Source organism: Bombus flavifrons, chromosome 16, assembly GCF_040668555.2.
Source record: "Bombus flavifrons isolate JBK064 chromosome 16, iyBomFlav1_principal, whole genome shotgun sequence".
Taxonomy (NCBI): domain Eukaryota; kingdom Metazoa; phylum Arthropoda; class Insecta; order Hymenoptera; family Apidae; genus Bombus; species Bombus flavifrons.
Window position 1 is genome coordinate 10,125,183 of NC_138457.1, and position 22,491 is coordinate 10,147,673.

Sequence of the window (22,491 nt, forward strand, 5' to 3'; positions counted from 1 at the left end):
CTAGATCGTGGATGAAACGTGAAAAGCGGATGCTTCTGTAGAATCGTGGAGATGTTGGTTTATCGGTGTAAGCAGATTGTATTGAATTCTCTTGAATTATTGCGGTAGGAACGAGTAAAAAATTGCAAGAATTTTGAAGAAAATATGATATCAGAAGACAATAGCGAAAATAGGATATTTTATATACAACATACATGTTCTTAGCAGATATAACCTAATATTCGTATAAAATATTCTTTCTAGTATAAACTAACGTCAATATTCAAGTACCGATCAGCTTTTTATGTACAAAATCTGCTTCGGTATAACGCAGGCACCGATCTTCGAGTAGCAACTTTTTTTAATTAAAAAATCCTCTTCGGTATAAGCAAAGTCAATTTTCGAATAACAAGCGACATCTCATTGGAAAAATCCACTGAAATGAAAAGAATGAGAAAAGAATCGACGCCAACCAATTTTGCACAAACTCGCGTCAGAAGCCTCGTTCGCGAGAATATCTACGAACATGCCTCGATTCATCGAGCGAATAAGAAACTGCCGAGACTCCTCGAGAACGGAGAACGAGGAAATTTCTCTTTCGAAAGGTTTGCGTCATCTTTCCGAGATTCGATCGAGAAGAAAAGCTACGAACAATCGACTGTCGACGAGGCAAAGGTGATCGAAGCACGGGGATAACAACACGGCGGAAGATAAGGTTGCACTTTTGAAATTAGCTCGCCAGGCCGGAAACGACTTTTCTTCGACGAGGCAAGAAAGAAACAGGGTCTCTGGCCGTCGTTGCCGGGGCTTCCGTCGAGCTTAATCGAGAAAATGGCTGAACCGTGGCGCAGTGAAAAGAGGGATAGGCGCGTGATCTCGCGAGATCGGAAGCCATTTATGGTCCCTGATCGACTTAGAATCGTCGACTGCGTGTAATCTGCTTAGACGATGCTATTCTCCGACGTAATTACCGATAGATCGCCTTCTTCATCCCTTACCCGTTGAGGAAATTGCGATTTTCACGGAGCTCCTTCATTGTACATATTCCAAGATCATTTTTAGCTCTTAACGGTCCAACTCGCTCGTTCTCCAACAAATTACACCTTTCTAATATTAAAATTCTCTTTACTCGTCGAAACGAGGAAAAAGCGTGTACGTCTAGCGAGAGTATACGACTTAGCCTAAATACGACATAACAGAAATCTAAATAAAACTCGCCAAATATCCCCAATCATCGATACTTAATCCGAAACCGTATCACAAAGGAAGCCAATTTCACAGTCATTCGCCTGTTAACAACCTTCACGCCCTTAGACTAACGAAACATCAAAAACTTGGAGAAAAAAAAACTTCAACGCCCTCGAGCGAGCACCGTCTCAGGGGTCGTCAGCCGAGTTTTTCATCAAAGGAAGAAAGGCCATGACAAAAGAGAGAAGAAAATGACGAAGGTGGAGAAGGAGAAAAATAAGCAAGCCTGAGGGAGTACTGGAAAAAAAATAACGTACGGTAATTGACTCCGGTCTAACACCTTTAACGAGACTTACGCGTGAACCCTTTCATTCGATGGGGTGAAATCCACGCGAATGAGTGACGCAGCATCGTGACCATTTGTGGATAATGGGACGGAACGAGGCGGAAAATGGCACATCAAAAAGAAACTGGGACAAAGGAGACCAGCCGGTTGTCCACCTAATAAAGCAAAGTGGCTAACGATACCCAAGACGTTAGGGCTGATTTTCATCAGGTGTCCCTTCAGACGCCATTTATCTTTTATTATCGGAGATTTTTTCGAAGAAGCTGCTTTTTCACAACTCTGCTATTTTTAGCCAAATTAATCCTTTCATCGAAGATCTCAGACTTTTGCAGGCTAACATTCGTATTCGGCAAATAACACACAGTAATAGTCTGGCAAGTATATCGTAGAGTGATACGATATCGGTGTTTGGCATCGATAGTGGCACAAATCTGAAAAATTCCTGCTTTTATCGAATGGAACATTATCGCGCTATTCTTATTACGCGAAACAGTATATTTGTAATTCGATCGGTTTCGCGTCGCAAAATTATTATTTATACCGCTATCAACCTGGTCTCAGTTTTACGACACTGACTTCGGTTGTTTCGTGACGCTACAAGTGGAAGGTTGTACCGTTGTCGCGAATATCGGCGTATCTTTTATTAAATCAACGTTACAATGTCGTTGAAACGATTCGCAAAGATCTCTTTGTAAATTTTAAAAAATCTCTCGCGTAAAATTTACATATTTTTGGATGAAATGAATGCTTAGATAAAAACGAAAGGTTAGATAGAAAAAGAATTCAGTCCAACTACGTGCCACGTAGGAAAGAAGTTCGTATACAGTTGACACGTATCTGGATGATTTTCGCGAGAACGATGACGAAGCGGATCGTTAACTGGAAAGGAGAGACAGACGAGAACAACGGGAGATTCGGTGACAAAGCCGGCCGCGTTCTTCGCTTTTACTTTGAAAACATACACGTTCTACTTTCCGACGCTCTATACGTTCGCCGCCGTTTCATAGCATCGCCGAAAAAGAGCGCGAAATTGTTAGCGGCCCACGAATATTCACAAAATTGCCAACGACAACTAATTAATTAATTAATACTTTGATTAACACTTTTAGGTCTTCTGGCGAAGCTGTTATCCTAATCAAATATTCTTCCTATGTATAAAATGCCGTTAAATCGTAATTTTCGCAATTGGCCGTGTGCAAATTGAGATTATCATAAGTAATGTGATACAAATTAACCCTACAGTCTCTAAAAATTTGTAGAAGATAAGACGGTAAATTTTTAAAAAATTTCTACATTCTACGTACTATTATAAAAGGATTTATAATAAATTAATTTATTCTTGGGAAATAAACGCGTCATAGAATCAAACTTGGATTTGTAACATTATTATAAGCAATAGGTATAAAATGCACGTCGACTAACCGCAACCAAGTAAAATATTGCTAATTGTCGTCATACCTAGGGAAGGTCTTGTGCAATCCATTTCAACTTAACGTAGCAAATATCAGTAACAAAAGACAAGAATCGAAATCTTTGAATCATCCCGTGGCTGACAAACTCTTGCCCCTTTTTTCCCACCACTTTTTCCAGTCATGCAGCCGAATGATTAACGAGGGTTGCAAGTTTTGATGCACCCGGTGCACGTGCATCATCCACAGAGCTTACGAGCGGCACACACAGCTGCCTCTATTCGCCTAAACTTCCGACATTTTTTCGCTCCTCTCACGTCACGCCTGACTGACAATAATAAATATTTCCCTCTGCCACCCTTTACCCTCGTCGACATCGCCAAGTTTTCCTTTTTTCACTCTCGGTCACCAGGGAAAACGTATTTTTTTTTTTTCAACAAGGTTGATACGAACGATACACTAAATCAGACAAAACAGCGATTTTTTACAGGGATTATACAATATTTAACCGAATCGTGATACGAAGAACACCTATTTTTATTAAATAGAAGAAGAAATTGTATGGTTTGATAAAAAAAAAAAAAAGAAAAACTGTTTTTTCTTTCGACTCGTTACCATTTCTACGATCGTTCAAATTTTTGTAAAATCCTATTCTATACTTTACCTCGTAAATTTCAGTTTATGAAGCGAAAAGAATTTTCTACTTTAAACTTTTGAATTTTCGCAGGAAGATGTGTTCTACCAGAAGAAACATAATATCGACATTTTGGAATATTTTTTTCTAGAAACATTGGAGGCAAAGCTGGAAACTGAATTAATACTAAATCGAAAAAATCTGGACATTTTATTTTATAATTGTGTACGAAAGAAATTCTCAAACTACATATACCTATTTTCAGGAACTGAAAACAGGGTAAAATTCATAAAATAGCTGTGATCTGTGAATTTCCCGAGTAATTTTTCTTATCAGAACTTCGAATTCGTAGAAAAACTGTGATCTTTAGTTTGCAGATTAATTCCAATTATTGTAACCTTCGATGCATCGTGTCATCTTTATACATAACATTTCATTCTTCTATTAACGGAACACTTTATTATTCCATCATCGTCACATTCGCAATTTTATTTTACTTTTCCTTAACTTCGTCAAAGATGGCCGCATAATTAATGTTGCTTTGCGACCAACAGGTGTGTTCGATTAATTTCCCTCGACCCGAGGCACAATTTATTATCACCTTTTTGCGGTTAACGTGACATAGGATGAATATTTCACCGTGCATTCCCATACCCCGTTAAGTATTTCATTTCAATTTCTGATAATTTTTTCCAGCTACGATTCTGAAAGTGTAAAAGTGGAAATTGGTTATCGTCGAAGCTGGAATATGACTGACGGAGTGATATTTTTGCAAAGCTGTCATAGTTCGAAATTTCCACAGCAGGACAGTGAAAAATAGATACGATTTTTTGACAGAGACATGGAACGATTGGTTAATCCTGTCAGGTGTATTTTCAGCGCAGAAGGGTACAATTTTTGAACGTGTTTTCGTTTGAACGAATGAACCTCGTTTAATGATTGGAGCTTAACTATCCTCTTCGAGAACAAATTTTTCCATTCGGAGTTAAAAATACAATTTTTATTCAAATTCTTTATTCTAATCCACCCTTACCTTCTAATTAAATTATTTTATTTCTTCGTAACAGTATCATGAGTTTATTTTAATTCCAGACGAACTAGGTCATTCGTGCTGACGATTACGAAGATGGTGCAAGTCTAAAACTTGTTTGAAAGTTGGATTTTTCATTTACTTTGTGTTCCATCTATCTATATCGCAGCGAAGATAATATACAAAAAATTTTGCATGAAAAATATTTGACTTAAGTCACTTTCATAGTTGCTGGCACGTTTCAGTTTTATATTTTAATCGATTTATCTGTTTCCCAAAGAATGTTTTGTTCCCCAACTTCGACAATATTACTTTTCCGCGATGTTACACGTTTCCCTCTTCCTCCCATTCGGAGAACAGAACACTAGCCTACATCTAACGGAAATTCGGACGCACAGGTGTATTTGAAACCGGAGCAGAGAGATGCCAGGTCCTCTGACCTACTCGATCTTTTGCTTCCCAACAGAAATTTTTCGCCGAAAGGACGAAAAATTCATCAAAGCTATAGGATCGCTTTCCCCTCGAAATACATTATTTTTCAACTCGTTTTTATCCTGACCTGGCTCAATTATTCCAACAACATGGTATGCCTTTGCCCTTGTCCAACATCCATCCGCGATTTGTAGTGTTTCAAAATGGAACAAGCGATTTCTGAATAGAGATCGTATCTCTCCTGTGCTCCATCTTCTGAATATATTTCTACTTTTTACGCTTTTGGAAAAAGACCTGGTGATTTATCGAATAAAAAAGAGATATCATTGTACAAACGAGTTTTAACATCGCTACATCGTATTCCCTAATTGTTTTCTCTCTTCAAGTTACTTTCACCTACGAACACAATTCCTAGAGATTTTAACAATATTCACATATTTCTTTAACGATTGAAAAAACAAATTTAGGACAATAAACCCAAAAGAATAAGAATAATTGAACTGTTCGACGGATTCGAGATGCTTGAGATATTTCGCTTGAAAAATTTAAGTTTAATAATTAATTTCTGTTGCCACTTACCTTCTTGGCGTCATTGTTGTTGTCGGCCGCGTGATGTGGTTGTGGACTCATTGCAGCACCATTGCTAACTGCTCCGCTTTGCGACAGAAGCTCGTCGCTACCCCTCTGCAACAATAAGAGAGACCAACAAACGTCAATATACGAACGAAAACCGTTTTAACGTAAATTCAAACTATTTTCACGACATAGTTCAATAAATATTCGTTTCCTAACTCTATCCAAGTTCAAAATTCTTCCGCTTTTAAAAAATGAACCTTTCCATCCTAAATTCAAATTCAGACCACTTCCAAATACAGTCAAACAAGACTTGCTCCTAAATGATCTACGTTCGAATAAAACTCTCTATTGAAAATCTATGACGGAAAACCTTTCATCATCTTTAATCCCAATTCAGATCGCTTTAACGACACGGTCCAACTAAAAATTTTGGTGTCCACCGTGACAGACAGACAACGCGTCGAGTCTAACTCGGTGCGCTTCTCGTACCGCAATCGGCAAAAAATTCGCTTGCCAATCGCACAAACACCGAGAACCAAGACCCCAGCAAAGCCCTCTCTCTTCAAATCCAAAACCACTCCAATCCCCTTCTCTATTCCCAACCTAACCTTAAACCTCTCTGGCAAGAAACCAGCCAGCTTGCCGGTTATACGAGTCCCCAGGTGTATTATTAAAATCCTTCCAACTCCGTAAACACGTTTAACCGACGATTCTCCGCGGTAACAGGATCAAGAGTCTCAGTCCCTGAGTCTAATTCCTCGAGCTGATCCCTCAAAGGAAGCGCGACGATAAACGGGATACTCGCGTGTACTCGATCGCGAGACCTACGATCCGATCGCTGGAGGCTCACAAACCGAGGAAACCTCATGGTGGATGCACTGGATGGAAGTATGGCGACCTTTCAACGAGGAAAATACGCAGCTCCAGCTTCGAGATAATTCATAAGCTCGAGAGAGAGAGAGAGCAGGTCTGCCAGTCACCAGCTTTGAAGAGACAGAATGCTAGATCAAAGAGTCCCGCAGGATCACGCTTGCGAGCGGGTAAGAAAAGACGCGACTCCATGGATCTGAGAGTTGAAAACCCTTTGACGAATATTTATGGAAATCCTTCTTCCGGTCTTTAGTCGATAAGATGCGCTGGTGGTTGCATAGATGGAGATCCCTCGGCTCTTGTCTTGCCACAGTGAACTTCTTTCAGAACAGTAGACAATCGATATATATAAGAGTTACTTTAGAACTTAAAGGCACCAAGATGACCAATTTATAAGTTTGTATGGATATTCTATAGATTTATAGCGACGCATTCTGGAGGCGTTGAATGATCTTTTATAAAATATATGCCAAGCTTTATACACTTTTTCATATAACTTCCATTTTCGTTGAACGAAGTGTAATGGGAAAAATGTTTATACAATGATAAAGCGTTTGGAGATACTTCAATTTTAATTGTATGCTTTTGTGGTTATCTACAAGTTTAATTTTGGTTTTATTTTATGTTCGTGAACAATGTAAAACCAGGCCCAATTTCTAGGTTATCAGGACGAAATAAATAAATTCATATACCTTTCATTTCAGTTTCTTTGATACAATTTTTACGCTTAATTTTAGTCGTCCGTATTTCTAACGTTGTTCTCATGTATTCTTATGTATTTTTCGTACACATGAAAATTGATTCCTGCAACGCCGCTAAAGTTAGATTTAGCGAAGTGTAAATCACTTTAGAAACGAGTTCTTCGATCCTCCTTCGGTAAACGCAAGAGAGCGATTTTTTCAATTTTAGTAATTTCGCTTCTGTCTTGTAATTTCCTAAAAATTCATGCAATCCGTTCGCCATTCACTGAACCACGAAGCCCATCAAAGATCTCGATCCGGTCCGCGGATGAGCGGAGAGAATTGAAAGACGAGAATCGGGAAACCTCTCTTCCGAAGATTCCATAATCCATAGATTCGCGGGAAGTAAATAATAGAGTAGGTCCGGTGGTGGTTTGGCTGCGCCGGATATCAGCCAAAGGATGAAGCTACCGCCGTATATCCGGCGAATATATGAAACTCTCCTTCCTTCGTTTCTCCGCGTCGTAAGAGACTCTTAAAGAAGAGTTTTCCTTCTTCCACAGAGTCGACTATGTTGTTGTATAATTGTATTTTATTTCTACTACAATTGACATCGTCTTCTTCCTTACAAACCCCTCGACCATAGGAGAGAAAATCCTTCCAAATAGTCCATTTGTCAGAAATCTTATTTCAGTAAAATTATCACAAGTTAGTAGGCAAAACGATAACTACGAAACAAACGGAACTATCTAAACCGTCTCTTCTTCGTAATTATTACAATAAATTATTATAACAAGAAGGGTTTCTCGTTACAGAAAATGCTTTCTGAGCAACCTCGATCACCTTGGTCTATTCAAACCACTCGAAACCCTCGCAAATGACCACAGACCTTCGGAAAATACAAGCTTGAACGCCTCTATTCTTCGTTACATAACGTACACGTGCAGACAAAAACCGAAAATCAATGATCGTGTAGGGCCTCCGTTCGTCGAACCACTTTAAACAAGTCGAAAATCTCAAGAAAGCAAATTCAAACGTCACTATCCTCGATGAAACAAGGCACACGCGTACTGAAATACGAAGAATTTGCTCGCAATTTCTCGGACGCTTAAAGTCTGGATCTCACGTGTCCGACGAGGCGCATAAAATCGTCTCACGATCGTCTGGCCAGCTGTCTGCAGTCCCTTCGGAGGGTCTTCGCCGGTTGACAAAGCAATTTCACGACCGAGCTGCAACGCGATCCGATGAGTTTCCTCACAACCCACCTCTCTCTCTCTCTCTCTCTCTCTCTTTTGCTCTTTCTCACCCCTGCGGTTATTTGCTGGAGGATTCGCGCGACTCGCATTAATTGCAGGGCAAACACGCGGTGCGCTCCGCTTGCTTGACAATTTGCTCGACGACATAGCTAACTGGGCCACGTTTCCGGCCCGTTACGAGTTAAGTTAGGGTGGACAATGGATCCTCTCTCTGACAGCCATGTCGGTCGTTGGGGGTTAATTGGTCTTTTTGGTACTTTCCGGAGATTTGTTTGACTAGCTCGCTTTGGGATAATAAGAATGTTTTTCTGGAGATGTTTTGGATTCGTGTAAAGTCGTTGAAATTTTCGAAGCCTCTTTTGTTTTAGAATTTTTATAATTTTATTTTATTTGTCACATTTCAGGGTTATTATTTCGCTTATGTAATTTTAGGAATTTATTTCAGGAATGTATTTATTGCGTGATGTTTTCGATATAAATAAAATTGGATATTAATGATAAAGTGATATTGTCGCGTTCAATTATTTTGTTGAACTATGAACACAGAAGACAGAAGCTGTTGGTTAATACGAATATAATGAAAATTCAGAGTTCAAAATATGCGCTAGCAGAATTCGATATACGCTTTCGAGCTTCCACGATCTAATCATTATCAAAAACAAAGAAGCTTAATTTCCGACATCGATCTCAAATCCGAAACGTCAAACCGCAGAAACAAAATCTATGATCCCGCGCTCCGCAAGATTCAAAACCGAAATATCCTTCGATCAACGGGAAGTCTCTTTCAACAAACTACAGACTTCACCAAATCTTTTCAAATTACGTCAAACGTCTTCTAATATAAGCAATTCCGCAACAATTTCGCAGAGTCCACTAAAAATAGAACTTTTTATGGAATTAACAAAGAAACATCCATCGAATTCGATGAAAATCCCGTAAAACTTGCCCCTAAAATCGCGACAAGATGATGGATCGTGCCAGACGATCGAACTACCCTCGTGAAAGTGAGTTTTCACGCGAAATCTTTCGAAGAGGCTGTCGAGGATGAGCGTGGCTACACTTTGAGCCGGTGAAATAATATTAGCTCGAGATAGTCCTCGCGATAAGACGCTGCAACACAGAGCCGGTTATCGTTTTTCAAGATGGATGACTCTGGTACCGCGTCACCGGGATTCGTGTATCGTTCCGGCAGACGCGTATAGGTACCTGAAAGGATCTTTCGTGTCTGGAATTCTTTGGAAAATTGCGTACGGATAAGCTAGTTGTACTTGGAATATCGCCCTTCTTTTCTTTTTTCGGGGGTTTGGGGATTTCGTCGTGGCGATAGTGAAAGAAGACACAAATTCTTTTCTCAAATAATAAAAAAAAAAAAAATTAACAAATTTGATACAATCACTGCGAACATTCAGAATAAAAAAATACCCTTCTCGGAATAGAAAAAGACTTGGAGCAAAACTTCCAATTTTCTGACCTATTTGATACATCAGGACCATCAACTACAATACATAAATCATGTTGAAGCATATCAAGCATATGGTTCACGACACGCTATGTGAAAATACAGTTACGTTATGGTCGAAAGGTCAACAATCAAGCTATCGAAGAAACGGACAGGAAGGGTTGTTCCTACCCTCCGGCACAAATGGATCGTGATCCAAGTCTAGCTTGACCAGCAGGCTGCCAGAATCAAGAGTAGATCATTTCGTGTCACTACAACATTGTGTCCAAGATTCAGCGTCTATTTCTCTCTTTATTTAGTTATCGATTTCTTGTGAAGACTGTGATATAGCGAACGATGTAACACAGAATATTAGAAATATAACGATACTCGTTGGCACAGTCGTGTTGGCTTCGTGTTTGACGATCGGGAATCGTCAAGTTGAAAACCTTAAAACAGAAACTACTTTGAAATAAATAAAACCTAATAATAAATCGACAGATGAAGAAACCAAGTCGTAATAATAGACCGTAAACGGTAGCAATAAAACCAAAAATTAAGAAATCCATTATTATCAGATCATTACATTACATTATGTTATTGAATTAAAAAATTCAGAATTAAGAACGTAAAATTCACTGTCCATAACGAGATTTCTGATTGATCGTCGAGATCAAGTCCGAAACCAAAAATCGAAGAACGTTAAATAACAATGTTGCTCAAATCAACCCTTTCTCAAAGCCTAGAACCGAAGAAAGAAAGGAGACAAAAGGGAAGATGCAGAAGTAAAGAAGGAAAGGGGAAAGAAGAAGAAAAAAAAATTGGAAAACGACGAGAATTCGAGTCAGCGAGCCAGATAACCGAATGAAGATTTGTATGAGCCGGAAGATTTGTGTCAGCCTGTCGTGATTTTCATCGAGCCCCTTCTCTGGAGCAAATGACGCGGAAACAGGGCAGAAATTAAAGCCGCTCGTTAGGGTGAAAACGCTTGGAGCCGATGCAATGGGGGGAGCGCCATTCACCCGCGAACACCGATTCGATATTCGAGATACAAAGAGAACCGAGAAAGAAAGAGAAGAAAGTGGATCGTGCCTCGCGATTCCTGCTTGCCATATTAAATTGGATCAACTTGCGATCAGAGAATACGTCTCGTGGAATTTATTTCGTCGTCTCTTCTTACGACGCTGCTAGTTTTTCTCATCTTTTTTATTATATTTAATAGTATAGAGGAAGTTTCAGACAATCCTGGGAAATTCACTGTTTCTGTGAGTTACAGGATGTTTTCGTCGAGTTCTTGCAAGTTTGAGCGACGATTCGACGATGATTCTGAATTGTAGATTATTGATTTGCCCTTTCAGTTAATCTTCGAATTTTTAATTATTCTATTCTATTTTGGGGCATTATTATTCATATATTTAGGAACTGATTTATTCAGTGATATCTTCGCATAGAAGCAGACACCCTTCGTGACACCATGATCGTTAAATAATTCTTTAGCGATTTGAAAAATTACTCGTAACCCGTCAAATTAGTTTCTTTATAGTTCATTCAAAAATATATTCAAAAAATTCTTTAATTCGAACGATGGTAGACTTTAGCGTTGTCCCATATCGAAAAATCTCTTTCGTGAGAAAATCAAACTTTTATCACAGACTGCCGTAAAAATGATTTATCCGTTGTCGCAGTTTAAATTCTCGTTAACATTCATCACGAATGAAAATTTCTACGATGGAACACCCTCTTCTACCCTCGCATACGCGGACATTATCAGCAATCGATGCCAGATAAACACAAAATTGAGGGGAAACATTGAATTGCAAAACCGATCGAGTAGGGAAATTTCGTCCTCGATATTTATTCAACAATTCTTCTCCCCCTGTTTTTTTGTATTTTTCATCTCGTTGTACGAAGTATAAATAACGCGAAACGGAAACTCGAGTTAACGACGACCACTATCGAACCAACTGGTAGCCATACTTTCGTAATCATTTCATAATTAAATATGCATCTTGCTCTGCTCGTGAAACACTCGTGTTTATGGGTTAATGAGGTTGATTAGAAGGTTCCATCTTAATTGGTACATCGAGCTAGACTAGCGGTTTCCTTTCTAATTTTCTACGTTCCACCATCTATGAACGTATTATGGAAGTTGCGGGGTTAAAATATTGTAAGAACGTAGAAACGCGAAACACAGAAATATGATACAAAAGGAGAGAAAGTATAAAAATACGAAGATGCAAATATACGAAAAATATAAAAGTTATAAAACAAATAATAAACTTAAAGAATTGCAAAATATTGAAAATCCATAATTTAGATATGTAAAGCGTAGAGATTGGAGAAATGTAAAGTAACGTAGAAATACATAAATGCAAAGACCCACGAAGGTGCAGGAACGTAGTAAATTCCTGAAGTGGAGAAACATTAAAACAAAAATAATTAATACTCGAAATGTAAATCTGGAAATGTTGCATGGAAAACAATTCCTCGTTCATTAACTTCCCAACAACTCTACGCTTAATGACACAAATTACACTTTCGTATTTTCAATCGACCAATTAAACACATTTATATTCCACATTCAATTTTCCTGAACTTCGAGCACAGTCGAACATTAAAAAAAACCAATTAAAACGCAATATAATAACAACGAACGAAAAAAGAGATTGTAACAAAAAAAAAAAAAAAAAAAAAAACGGAAAGAAAAAGAGAAAGAAAGAGAATCATCCTCACGTTTCTGTATGCCATCATTGTGAACTACAACATCACGTTCGCCATCTCGAAGCTCAATTTCCCCCATTATACGCGCCCTCAATTGAAACAATCAAAATCAAAGTTCCATTCTCTGCTACATAATTTCCCTCTCGCAAATTTCAATCTATATCGCTACCTTTCAACGTTACGAAACTATAATATCAACCCTTTCATTGATCCCAATTAAAATTCTAGCCGATGATATGGCCATTAACGCGCGATTAAAAATAATACACTCGTACATTGAATATTTTTGTATATACGACGAGCTTCTTACAAGACAAACCGATTGACTTCATTTTTTACTCATTTCTTAAGTCTATTACGTAAGCACAGGTTAAGTTCAAAAGTTACAGACGCAGCACCTAAAATGTATGATTTTCTACGATAACGTTGGTTCAATCGTAAACCTTTCGAATTCCATTTTTATTACTCTATATTTATTATCAAGGCATTTAATAAATAGAATTTTAAGTACACAATTTACGAGCCTACGAGCTTAAAAATAATTTTATACGTATGTCCCGTAATAATGTTAATTTAATCGTACAATAAGACCTTGAACTAAAAGAACACACTAAAATAGCACACAACCGTTCTTTGTCGTAACGGAAATTCGTAAAAATCCGAAAATTCTAGAAGGCCGTTTCTCATTTTCTCGTTGCTCGGTCGCGAAAGTATCGCGCTTTAAAAAATGTCCTCGGACAGATGAATTTACGCGCGTTTCCGCTCGCATAACGACACGTGCCGGAGGAAGAATTCCTTTCAGTTCTGTTATTTTTTCCTCTTCTCCACTTTCATTTTTTTTTCTTTCTTTTGCCCTTTCGACACGCATTTTCAGTCCCGCTACTTTACTTCGCTCCTCCCCTCTATGTTTTATTACTCTTTTCTCCTTTTCTTCTTCTTTTTTCTTTTTTTTTTTTTTTGTTTTTCGTCGAAAGAGAAAGAAGGGAAAAGCCGGCAAACTCACTTTGTAGCGCCGGTAGCTTTGTTGCTGAAACTGAATCACGGCCAGATCGCCGGGCAAATGAAGCGAGCATCGTTCCTTTCTGTTTTTTAATACAGCGTGACGCGAGCGGGAAACAAAGGGACGAGTTAACGACGCTGAAAAACGACGAATTCTCTGGACACTGCACAGAAATGCTCGCCCACGCACGTGCGGGGGTGTTCGTTAGCGGAAAATTTGGATTTTGTTTCATTTGCAATCCGCGACGGCTATTTTTACGGCTATTACTAGTTGCAGAACATTCGCTGTAATTTCTTTATTGGATTATCGATTTTAGTGGCAGTGTTTCCCTGGTTTCGTTTGTTTTGCGTACGCGAAATTTAATTGGGATTATGAAATTGGGCGAGATCGCGATTTACCAAACGGCCGGACTTTTGTTTTCAATTTTTACTTCCCGTTACAGCGTATAACGATCGTTCTTATTTTCTTACGATCATCTCTTAATTTTTTTCAAAATTTTCTTAATTATTCTCAAAATTTTCTTAATTATTCTCCGAGATGTCAGTCTAATATCATAATCATTGGAGAAAGCATTCAGACAAGGGATGTTGACGAAAACGAAAAGCAGCGTCGACGTTTCGGCAAGTTTCTAACAGAGACTCGAATAGAGGAAATGTAGTAACACGGTGTAAAGCAATTATAATCCATGCTGTTAGACTGCCGCGAATCTGACAAGACCGCCAACAGTTTGCTGGAAAACGACGATGACGGGTATACGCGCCTCGAGAACGCACTTGATCGGACAAACTTATCGGAAGTAATGGAAGAATTTTTGCAGAATTTCCTACGATAATATTTATCATAATTTAAATTTCAAATCAATTTTTTAAAGACCAATCGTGTTCCAACTGGATCGTATCACGTTTGCAATTTGTTTCACGTTCCAGTTACAGAACTTGCAGGTTTGATTGAAACTGTTCTAGTTACGTTTGAGTTATGAATGATCGCTGACCTCTGACTTTCTACCGGACATTATAATTCAACGAAAACTGATCAACTACGAGCGAACAAAATTTCACCAACAAATTTTTCCAACAAACACGGAGATATTACACCAAAATAATGGTTCAAGAGTAGAATTGAATGCAAATTTACTCTCATATCGAAGGCTCTTCGAATATCCATCGACAAGTTTCAAACACAAAATTTCCACCCTTCCACAAGTCGCCGAGAGAAGAGAATCCTAAAGAACAGGTCTGCAAACATCCAAATTTCTTGGTTATCGACAAACCACGTTCCAATGTTAAAATAAATCACATTTCCAAACATCCAAACCATCCGTCTGCTCCTCGAACATCCACAAACCCTTTAAAACGAAACAATACGAAAGAACATCCCCCTAAAGGAACTATCTGTCTAAACGTTAAGCGAATTAATTAGCGAAAATTCGTGGGACGTGGAGCAAAATTCCAGGTTTTTAACCGACTGGTTTGGTTTCGACGTTCCAAGAGTGGTTTATTGAGGTTCCCTGAAGCAAGCGTTGGATCTGCAATTGAATATCGTTACCGCGATTCGGTCCGGTGATATTTTCTTCGAGGACTAGGCCGATTGTTTCACGATTCCTATTCAGACCGGTTCAACGGTTTCGCGGTTTATTGGGATTACCTGGTCTCCCCGTTGTTTTACAGACGATTGTGGCGGAACATCGTAATTGAGTATTGTTATACCGAGCTGTTCGGCGATAGTTTCCTTTCGAGACGAGGAATATCGATCCGATCCAAGCTCAACAAGTTCATCCTCCGGTGTAACCGACTCCAGTCTTTGTCGTCTCGAGGGCCTCTGTGTTGCAGTTTTCGATCCACTCTTTCGACTTCTTAACGAATTATTAAGTCTCGGACACTTAATCTGATGTAAGAAACGTCTTTCCTTCATATTCGGATTTTTTTTAATCAATTCCAAGGAATCTAATGGTCATAATCGTAACTTCTCCGAGCAATCATAGATTCGTTGTACTAAAACATAAACGAGCGCATGGTGTGTAACAGCAGACATTTTTTAAATTCCAAGAAATTCACTTTTCTCGATCTCCAAATGCGGCAAATTAAAGCAAGCTTCGAAAGATCCGCCTATGTCGCAGACCGGCAAGCAAATTACGACTGGCCGACTTCATAACGGTATATACGTATCAAACTCGAAGCAATTCCTCCATCTTCGAAATCAGTAGATTAAACAAGCTGCTTGAAAACCTGCTTACATCGAAGATCGACAAATCAATCCCACTCACCCTTTTCACAGACCATTAAATTTCGATAGAAACACGGATAATTCACATCCTCGCCCCTAACCCTGATGTAATCGAAAAACGATTTATTCCAATTTATTCGAACCAGCCTCCGAACATTCTTCGAACGATTTTCCGTATCCCTCGACGAAAGACAAACAGTCGATGTTTCAATGTACGTATTCAATTCGCAACTTCTTCGTCGCGGAATTTCTTTCCCTTCGCGAACTCCGCGCGTTTCCGCGGACTAGAACAAGCCGAAAGAAAGCGGCGGCGGGGTGTTGCGCGCGGAACGAAAGGGGTGGCGACGACCCTTGCAATCTCGTTCGAGGCAACAACTCCCAAGCAGCCAGCAATCGCATTTAATTTCAACGAAAAGCGGATATTCAAATATCGAGGAAGCACTCGACGCCGTGACGCGCAAATAGGGAACGCGTTTTACCACCGCGCGACTTTTTCCGCCGCGAAACTTCCTTTCTTACGCGGTTAAGCCATTCGTCCTCATGAATTTCAAAGCGACCCGGGGAAAATACCAGCGTCGCGGAAAATAAACCTTCGTGACCGGCGAAACCTGGCTGCGTGAAATTTTAGTCCTTTTTCTTTGCCTTTCGAATGGATTAATGGTAAAGGGGGAGAACGAGGGTTGCGACGAATTCGTATAACTGATTTGATAATTGGCGTTAGTTTCCTTCGATATCTGTGACATTTACGGAACGGCAATTTTAATTTTTATCCTATTTTATTTTATTTTACTTGTAAATAATAAGTATTTTCAGACACAAGTACCTCGATTCCGCGATAAAAATTTGCGCGAACTGACTAAAATGAGACAGCCGATACGACAAATGCCGGATACTTACAATAACAAATACGAAACATTCGTTATAAAAATATCGCAAACCAATCTTTAGGGAAAATTTGCACAAAATTCGAAGAAAATTCGCAATATTCGGCCCAGGAGGCCAGAAATCGTTGGCGGGGAAAAAAGAACGGCAACTTATACAGCGAGAACTGACCGACATTCGAATCAGCAACTGTAAATTTTCATCTGGCTAGCCGTCGGATATTCTCCGGGGATCGTTTCGATCGCCTGATCCGGACCGAAAGTTATGTGCATACCATCCCATCGACTCGAGAACCATGCAGATATAGAGAAGAATTACGAATAGACGCAAAGTTGATCGATATTCGGCAGGAAACGCGATTTCTTTATACTTGCGTTTCGAATTCCAACCCTCTGTCGATCTCTGGGGATGAGAAACGATAGATTTTCGGATGTGGCAATAGGCTATCCTTCGAACGTGTTACTGCTATTCGCGAGAATTCATATAATTCGACGAACAGCCCCGATGTTTCTGTGTAATTTATTTTTATATCTTGCTGCGCCTGCCGTTTAGTTAGCAGTGTTACGAGCTGTTTTCTGCTTACTACCAACTACTAAATAAATATTATTACACGTATAGATGCTAGTACGAATACTATACAGGCTGTTCACGCTGTTAGTTTTCAGTGAAAACGAAAGAGGCAATGAAAGACGAATGGTTCAAAATGAACTACGTATTATCCGTACGTTACAATGGCTACCAAAAGTACTTGTACACCGTCGTTCTGGTCATCATAGAATCTATATATTTATTAAATATCAGTTTAATACCAATTAAACGTGAAACAGCGACAAACCTTTCTTTCGCACGTATCAAGATGTAAATTGAAATACCGTGCGCCAGCCAAAAGAAAGGAAGGAAATTACGATAGGATCCCCAGAAAGTAAAAGATCACGTTGGATGACCAGAAGGGCGCGTTATATTTCTGTTATGCCCGATACAATTTCGATTTCATCGCCGTATAGCGCTCTGTCGGCGTTATTATTGCGCCAGCGATGAAAACGGTCCCGAAGGAGAACCACGAATGGGAAATTTAGTCGGTCGGATGCGATTAAGGTCGGTTCTGGTGCAGATGAAATTTAAAGCATCCGCTTCCTCGCGGAGAGCAACCCCTTCGAGAGATCGCCGATACAAATGGCCTGATGGGGGGTAGTAGGTTTCGCGGCTTCTACGACGAGTCGCTACCGACGTTACTCTTTGCAATGCTGATATCGGCAAGAAGGGATCCTGCAAATATTCTTACACCTCCGTCTTTCTTTATTTCCACCTAATTTTTAGATGTCGTGGAATTTAAAAAGAGGAATTTTCGGCTTACGAGCGAACTACTGAAGTTGCTGCTAAACGATCGTTTTATAGCAAAATTGAACGTTTCTTTAGCCTATGATCTACCATTAAAGAAAGTAAGAAAATTTATTTATCCAACGATCTTTTTATTCCATTTCTGGAAATATAAGAATGCCTGTGGCATTTTACGCAAAATATACACAAATTTTCGACAAATACCCGAACGTTCTATGATTTGAATTTCCACGAGAATTCGAATATTGGATCGGAAAATAATGTTTACGAAAGAATAAAGCAGAAAAAAACGGCCGTTGTTATCATATTAATGGTCGTGTCTACCAGAGAAAGTTTTTTAATATTCACCGGTTAACAGGTTGTTTAACTTTTAATAACCGAAGAAGTAGTCAGAGCGATTGGCTGCAGCGAACCACGATCCTGTAAAAATAGAAGCCGCTTCTCGAAACTTTCCTTTCTAGACTAAATTAATTTGAAAGATACGTCTGAAAGTCGTCTTTGTCCAAATTTTTAGCGAATAGTTAAATAAATTGCATCGCTTAAATGCCATTCGTTCTTACAATTACTTGTAACTTTTTACAATTAATAGTTTATAGGATGAAATTACTTTCATCTAGAATCGATTTGTTTTCATCGTCGTTATAGAGACACATTTCTCTCGATTCTTTCTGTTTAATTTTCCTAATGTCCTATTTCGGTATTCCATTAAAAAGAAACACAATTGTCGCTTCATTAAATTCACGTGCACGACTGTCATAACAGACGAAGTGCTATTTACTTTCCGTCAAATAAGACGAAGTTAGAAGATTAGGAAAAGCAATTAAGTTTATGGTACTATAAAATTTTCAACTTTCTCTTAATGGAATAGCCTACTTTCTCGCCAATCATTTCGTAGATTGCTACGGACATGTAAATGTTCGTGTCATCGTAGCATACGACAACGTACGATATTCTAAATTCTTATTCCTATTACGGATTAACAAGGATTCCAAACTTTCCAGGGGATAAATAATTAAACGCGAAGAATAAATATAAATATAGTCCAAGATAAAGATAGAAACCAATCTACCCATAAACCACAAAGTCCAAAACAGTCCTCGAACCAACAAATTTCCCATTAGCGTTTCACAGACGCGTCATTTTCCCCGCGAAACTATTTCTGGAATCCAATCTGTAAAGAGGGAGGAACGGTTTTCTGGCGGATAGCGATCGTCGGATGGACGAAAATCGCGAGAGACGCGCAATCTTCAACGGCATCCGGACAATCGTGGAGCGTCCCTTCCGGTTCCGGGCCGAGCCGGACTCGATCGTTCCTCCCGATGTAATTGCTATTATGTGGCGGGGAAAAATGGCCGTTGGCCGGTGTTCGATGGCTCGATTTTACCGTCGATCGACTTTCGGGATACCGTAACCGCTAGCAACCGCCATTTTGTGGCCTTCTGCCCTCCAACAAATTGTTCTCCGGGTAAAAGGGAAGGAAAATTTGCTAGAAAAACCATCCGGCTACAGGGCCAGCCTGTTTGACTCCGATTACTTTGGAAAACGAAGAGATGCTTAGCTTTTTTGCAAACTTGTACGTTACGCTTATAGTTATGCGAATGAACGTAGAAATAAGCTATTTATGGATGTCCTTCGGATTCATCGCTTCCTTTACACTCAATCAAATCTGCAAAACTTTCAACCTTTCGAACAAAATCAGATCAATTCGGTATTTCATTCTTCCGAACTGGAATTTCGAAGATCAAAAACGAAGATGAGACGAAGAATACATAAATTTTCCTTTTCGTAAAATTATTACATTTATTCGTTTCTCAAAAAGAAAAAGGAAACAGAAAAGAAAAATAATGCGAAAGACGAGAAAGAAGAGAATTTTCACTCTTTTGTACGTTACATTTACAACATCCTCTCCTCCCCTCTGACGTTTCCAAACGTTTTCAAGCACATCGAAAAGATTGCATCCGTAATACGTGCACTGGTCGTCACACGCCCCCAATCCCCCTACCCGCCCCGCCCCGCCGCTCTTTCTGCATCCCTTTCGACGACACGTCCCAGCACCCTCAGTGAACCACCGCGACTGCCTCGAAATTGGATTGTTATTCTATTTTCGAAAGCAATTTGCAAGTGTTATCAAAAAGTTTCCTCGCGTCACGCCTACCCCTACACCCAGCTCCTCTTCTCTTTTCCCCCATTCAACCCCCTTTTTTCACTCACCGGATCTTCTTCAGTTGCTCGCTGTTTCATGTTTCTTTCACGACTCTTTAATCGAGTACGCGATTAGGTCAATTTTCTAAGTCGACTCGCTCTCCAAAGCGGAAGATTCTTTTCGTAGGTGAGCGTTTTGCGGATTTTTTCGAGGAGAATGTTTCGCGCAGTGATAAAAGAAAATAGTGCGATTAGTTGGTTTCGTTGGATTTTGAGTAGAAGGAAATGCGCGATGAATCTTTTTTTGTAGTTAATACTTTACTTCAATTTGATTAATATCGGGTTTGTATTGGAATTTTTTTTTGAGAAATTCGTTTGTTATACTTCTTTTCAACGTAATTTGCTCGGGTTTTGCAATTATCTTAACTATAGCTCCACTAATTAATTTCAAAATGATCTTCGACCTGAAACTCTTCAGCAACGCCAAAGAAGCATATTTAAAATATACAAGTTTTAAGATTACTGAAGAAGCGAATCAAAATACGCTTCTTTCCCCAATTATTCCTCGTGATAATTTCTTAAACATTCTTCGAATGGAACAATAAAAGAGGAAAATATCAAATCTCGGATTCAAATCAAGTATCAGAATCTTGCTGGTTATAAAGTCCTTATTTCTATCCTGCTTCGTATTCCGCTGTCGTTCTATTTTATTTTGAAACCAGAAAAATCCGAAACCAACCGTTTCAAAAACTTTAATATACATTCTCTTCTATCACCTCGAAATTCGTGTCATTTCGCTATTTCGATTTTCGTCGGTCAATAGCGTCGCTCGTTCGCTCGCCTCGGACATCAAACGACGAGGATCCCGCGACCGATCCAATTTCTGTCGCAACGAGCCGCTTAAACTGTACACGACGAAGTCATTAAGTCATCTCATTACGGCTATCACGAGTCTCGCATCGGAATTAACGGACGCGTTGACGTTTCGCCTCGTTCCTTATACAAATTTCCCGCGTTGCGTCGCTCGAGTGTCACTTAACGCGCGTGCGCGCGTAGCTTCAAATGTCGCCTTTAATTCGTATACACGGATATCACTTTACGCCTGGCCTAATGTCACGAATTAATTAAACTTTCAGCCGTCTGCCAGCTCGGAGGGACGCAAGACGTCGACAGACGATCCTCGGAGAAACTGTTGAGAAAGATATAACGCGGAAAAGTCGAGTATTTCGACGGGTTTTCAGTTTTGTAAATGGCGCTCTCAATGCATTCATGACGAAATTATGCTGATTTATTAGTTTCAGGGGCATCTCCGATGTTTTCGCTGCAGCCTCAAATCGATTAAATTAAGTCGTGGGGTGTTTTGCGAATTTTAACGTAGAATCCAGCTGTTAAGATACTTTGGTCCTTCTCCTTCTAATATTTTTCTAAAATATCGTGGAATCTTCTTTACGTAGCAAGTTTGTCCTGTTTACCGACCACCTTAACCACCACGATGTTACAAAACTACGCTAAGATTCCGTAATTGGTGTGTATTGGATAAATTGGACTTGTACCTTTCTAAATGTCACATTGTCAGATAGTTGCGTAAAATGAATCCAATTCTTTCAAGCTGTAGTCTATCAGATTGCAAAAGCGTGCTATAGTTTCCGAGACCCATTAAAGAGAATTACTAAATTAGCAAATCGGTACGCCGATGATGATACGCTCTTTCTCTGAACGCTCATCCAGTTTTAAAACGAACCACTTATTTCTTAAAAATATTTTTCCCTCCTTTTTATCTTTCTGTTTACTGTTTTATTGTTTCGTACTTATCATTTGACTTTGCCCATATAACAACAACAACAATAATAATAATATTAATAATAACGTTCGTAGCTTGATATTGGTGCCATTGCTCTTCTATAGCAATATTTATAGAGATTCCTCAATCGTTTCACGAATATCGATAATCGTTTTACGATTCAAGGGAGATAAACTAATAGAATTATTATAACACGTAGAGCGATTGGACGAAAGAATTTCAAAAATACGTGGAATACAAATTTCACTCTATATCTTACAGCTTCGTTGTATTTTTGAAATTGGTATAAACGAGTAAAAGATCTGAAATTGGAAAAGATGTTCGAAGAACAAGCTTTTGAAATTTAAAATTCGTATTTTCATCGCAAAAGCGGTATTTTCATTGCGATATTGCATTTAAAAAAGAAGCGGGGCGAAGGGAGTAAGAGAAATCGGGTCGTTCAAATTTAATTTTGAATATTGCTGGACCCTTGTTTCCCCTTCGAGGAAAGGAAACATTTTCGCGACGCGTTCGATAAGAGACACTCTCGATATTACGACGCAAGTG

At 39.2% G+C, this 22,491-nt stretch overlaps 1 protein-coding gene across 19 annotated transcripts in view; it reads right to left on the reverse strand.

Annotated features, from left to right (window-relative positions):
• heph (polypyrimidine tract-binding protein 1 heph) overlaps nucleotides 1-22,491 on the reverse strand; it is a 415,917-nt gene that overhangs the window by 115,062 nt on the left and 278,364 nt on the right. For all 19 annotated transcript variants that reach the window (XM_069130464.1, XM_069130468.1, XM_069130475.1 and 16 more), the window contains one exon: nucleotides 5,598-5,702. In XM_069130464.1, coding sequence (XP_068986565.1) covers nucleotides 5,598-5,702 — 105 coding nt within the window. The remainder of the gene's footprint in view (nucleotides 1-5,597; nucleotides 5,703-22,491) is intronic.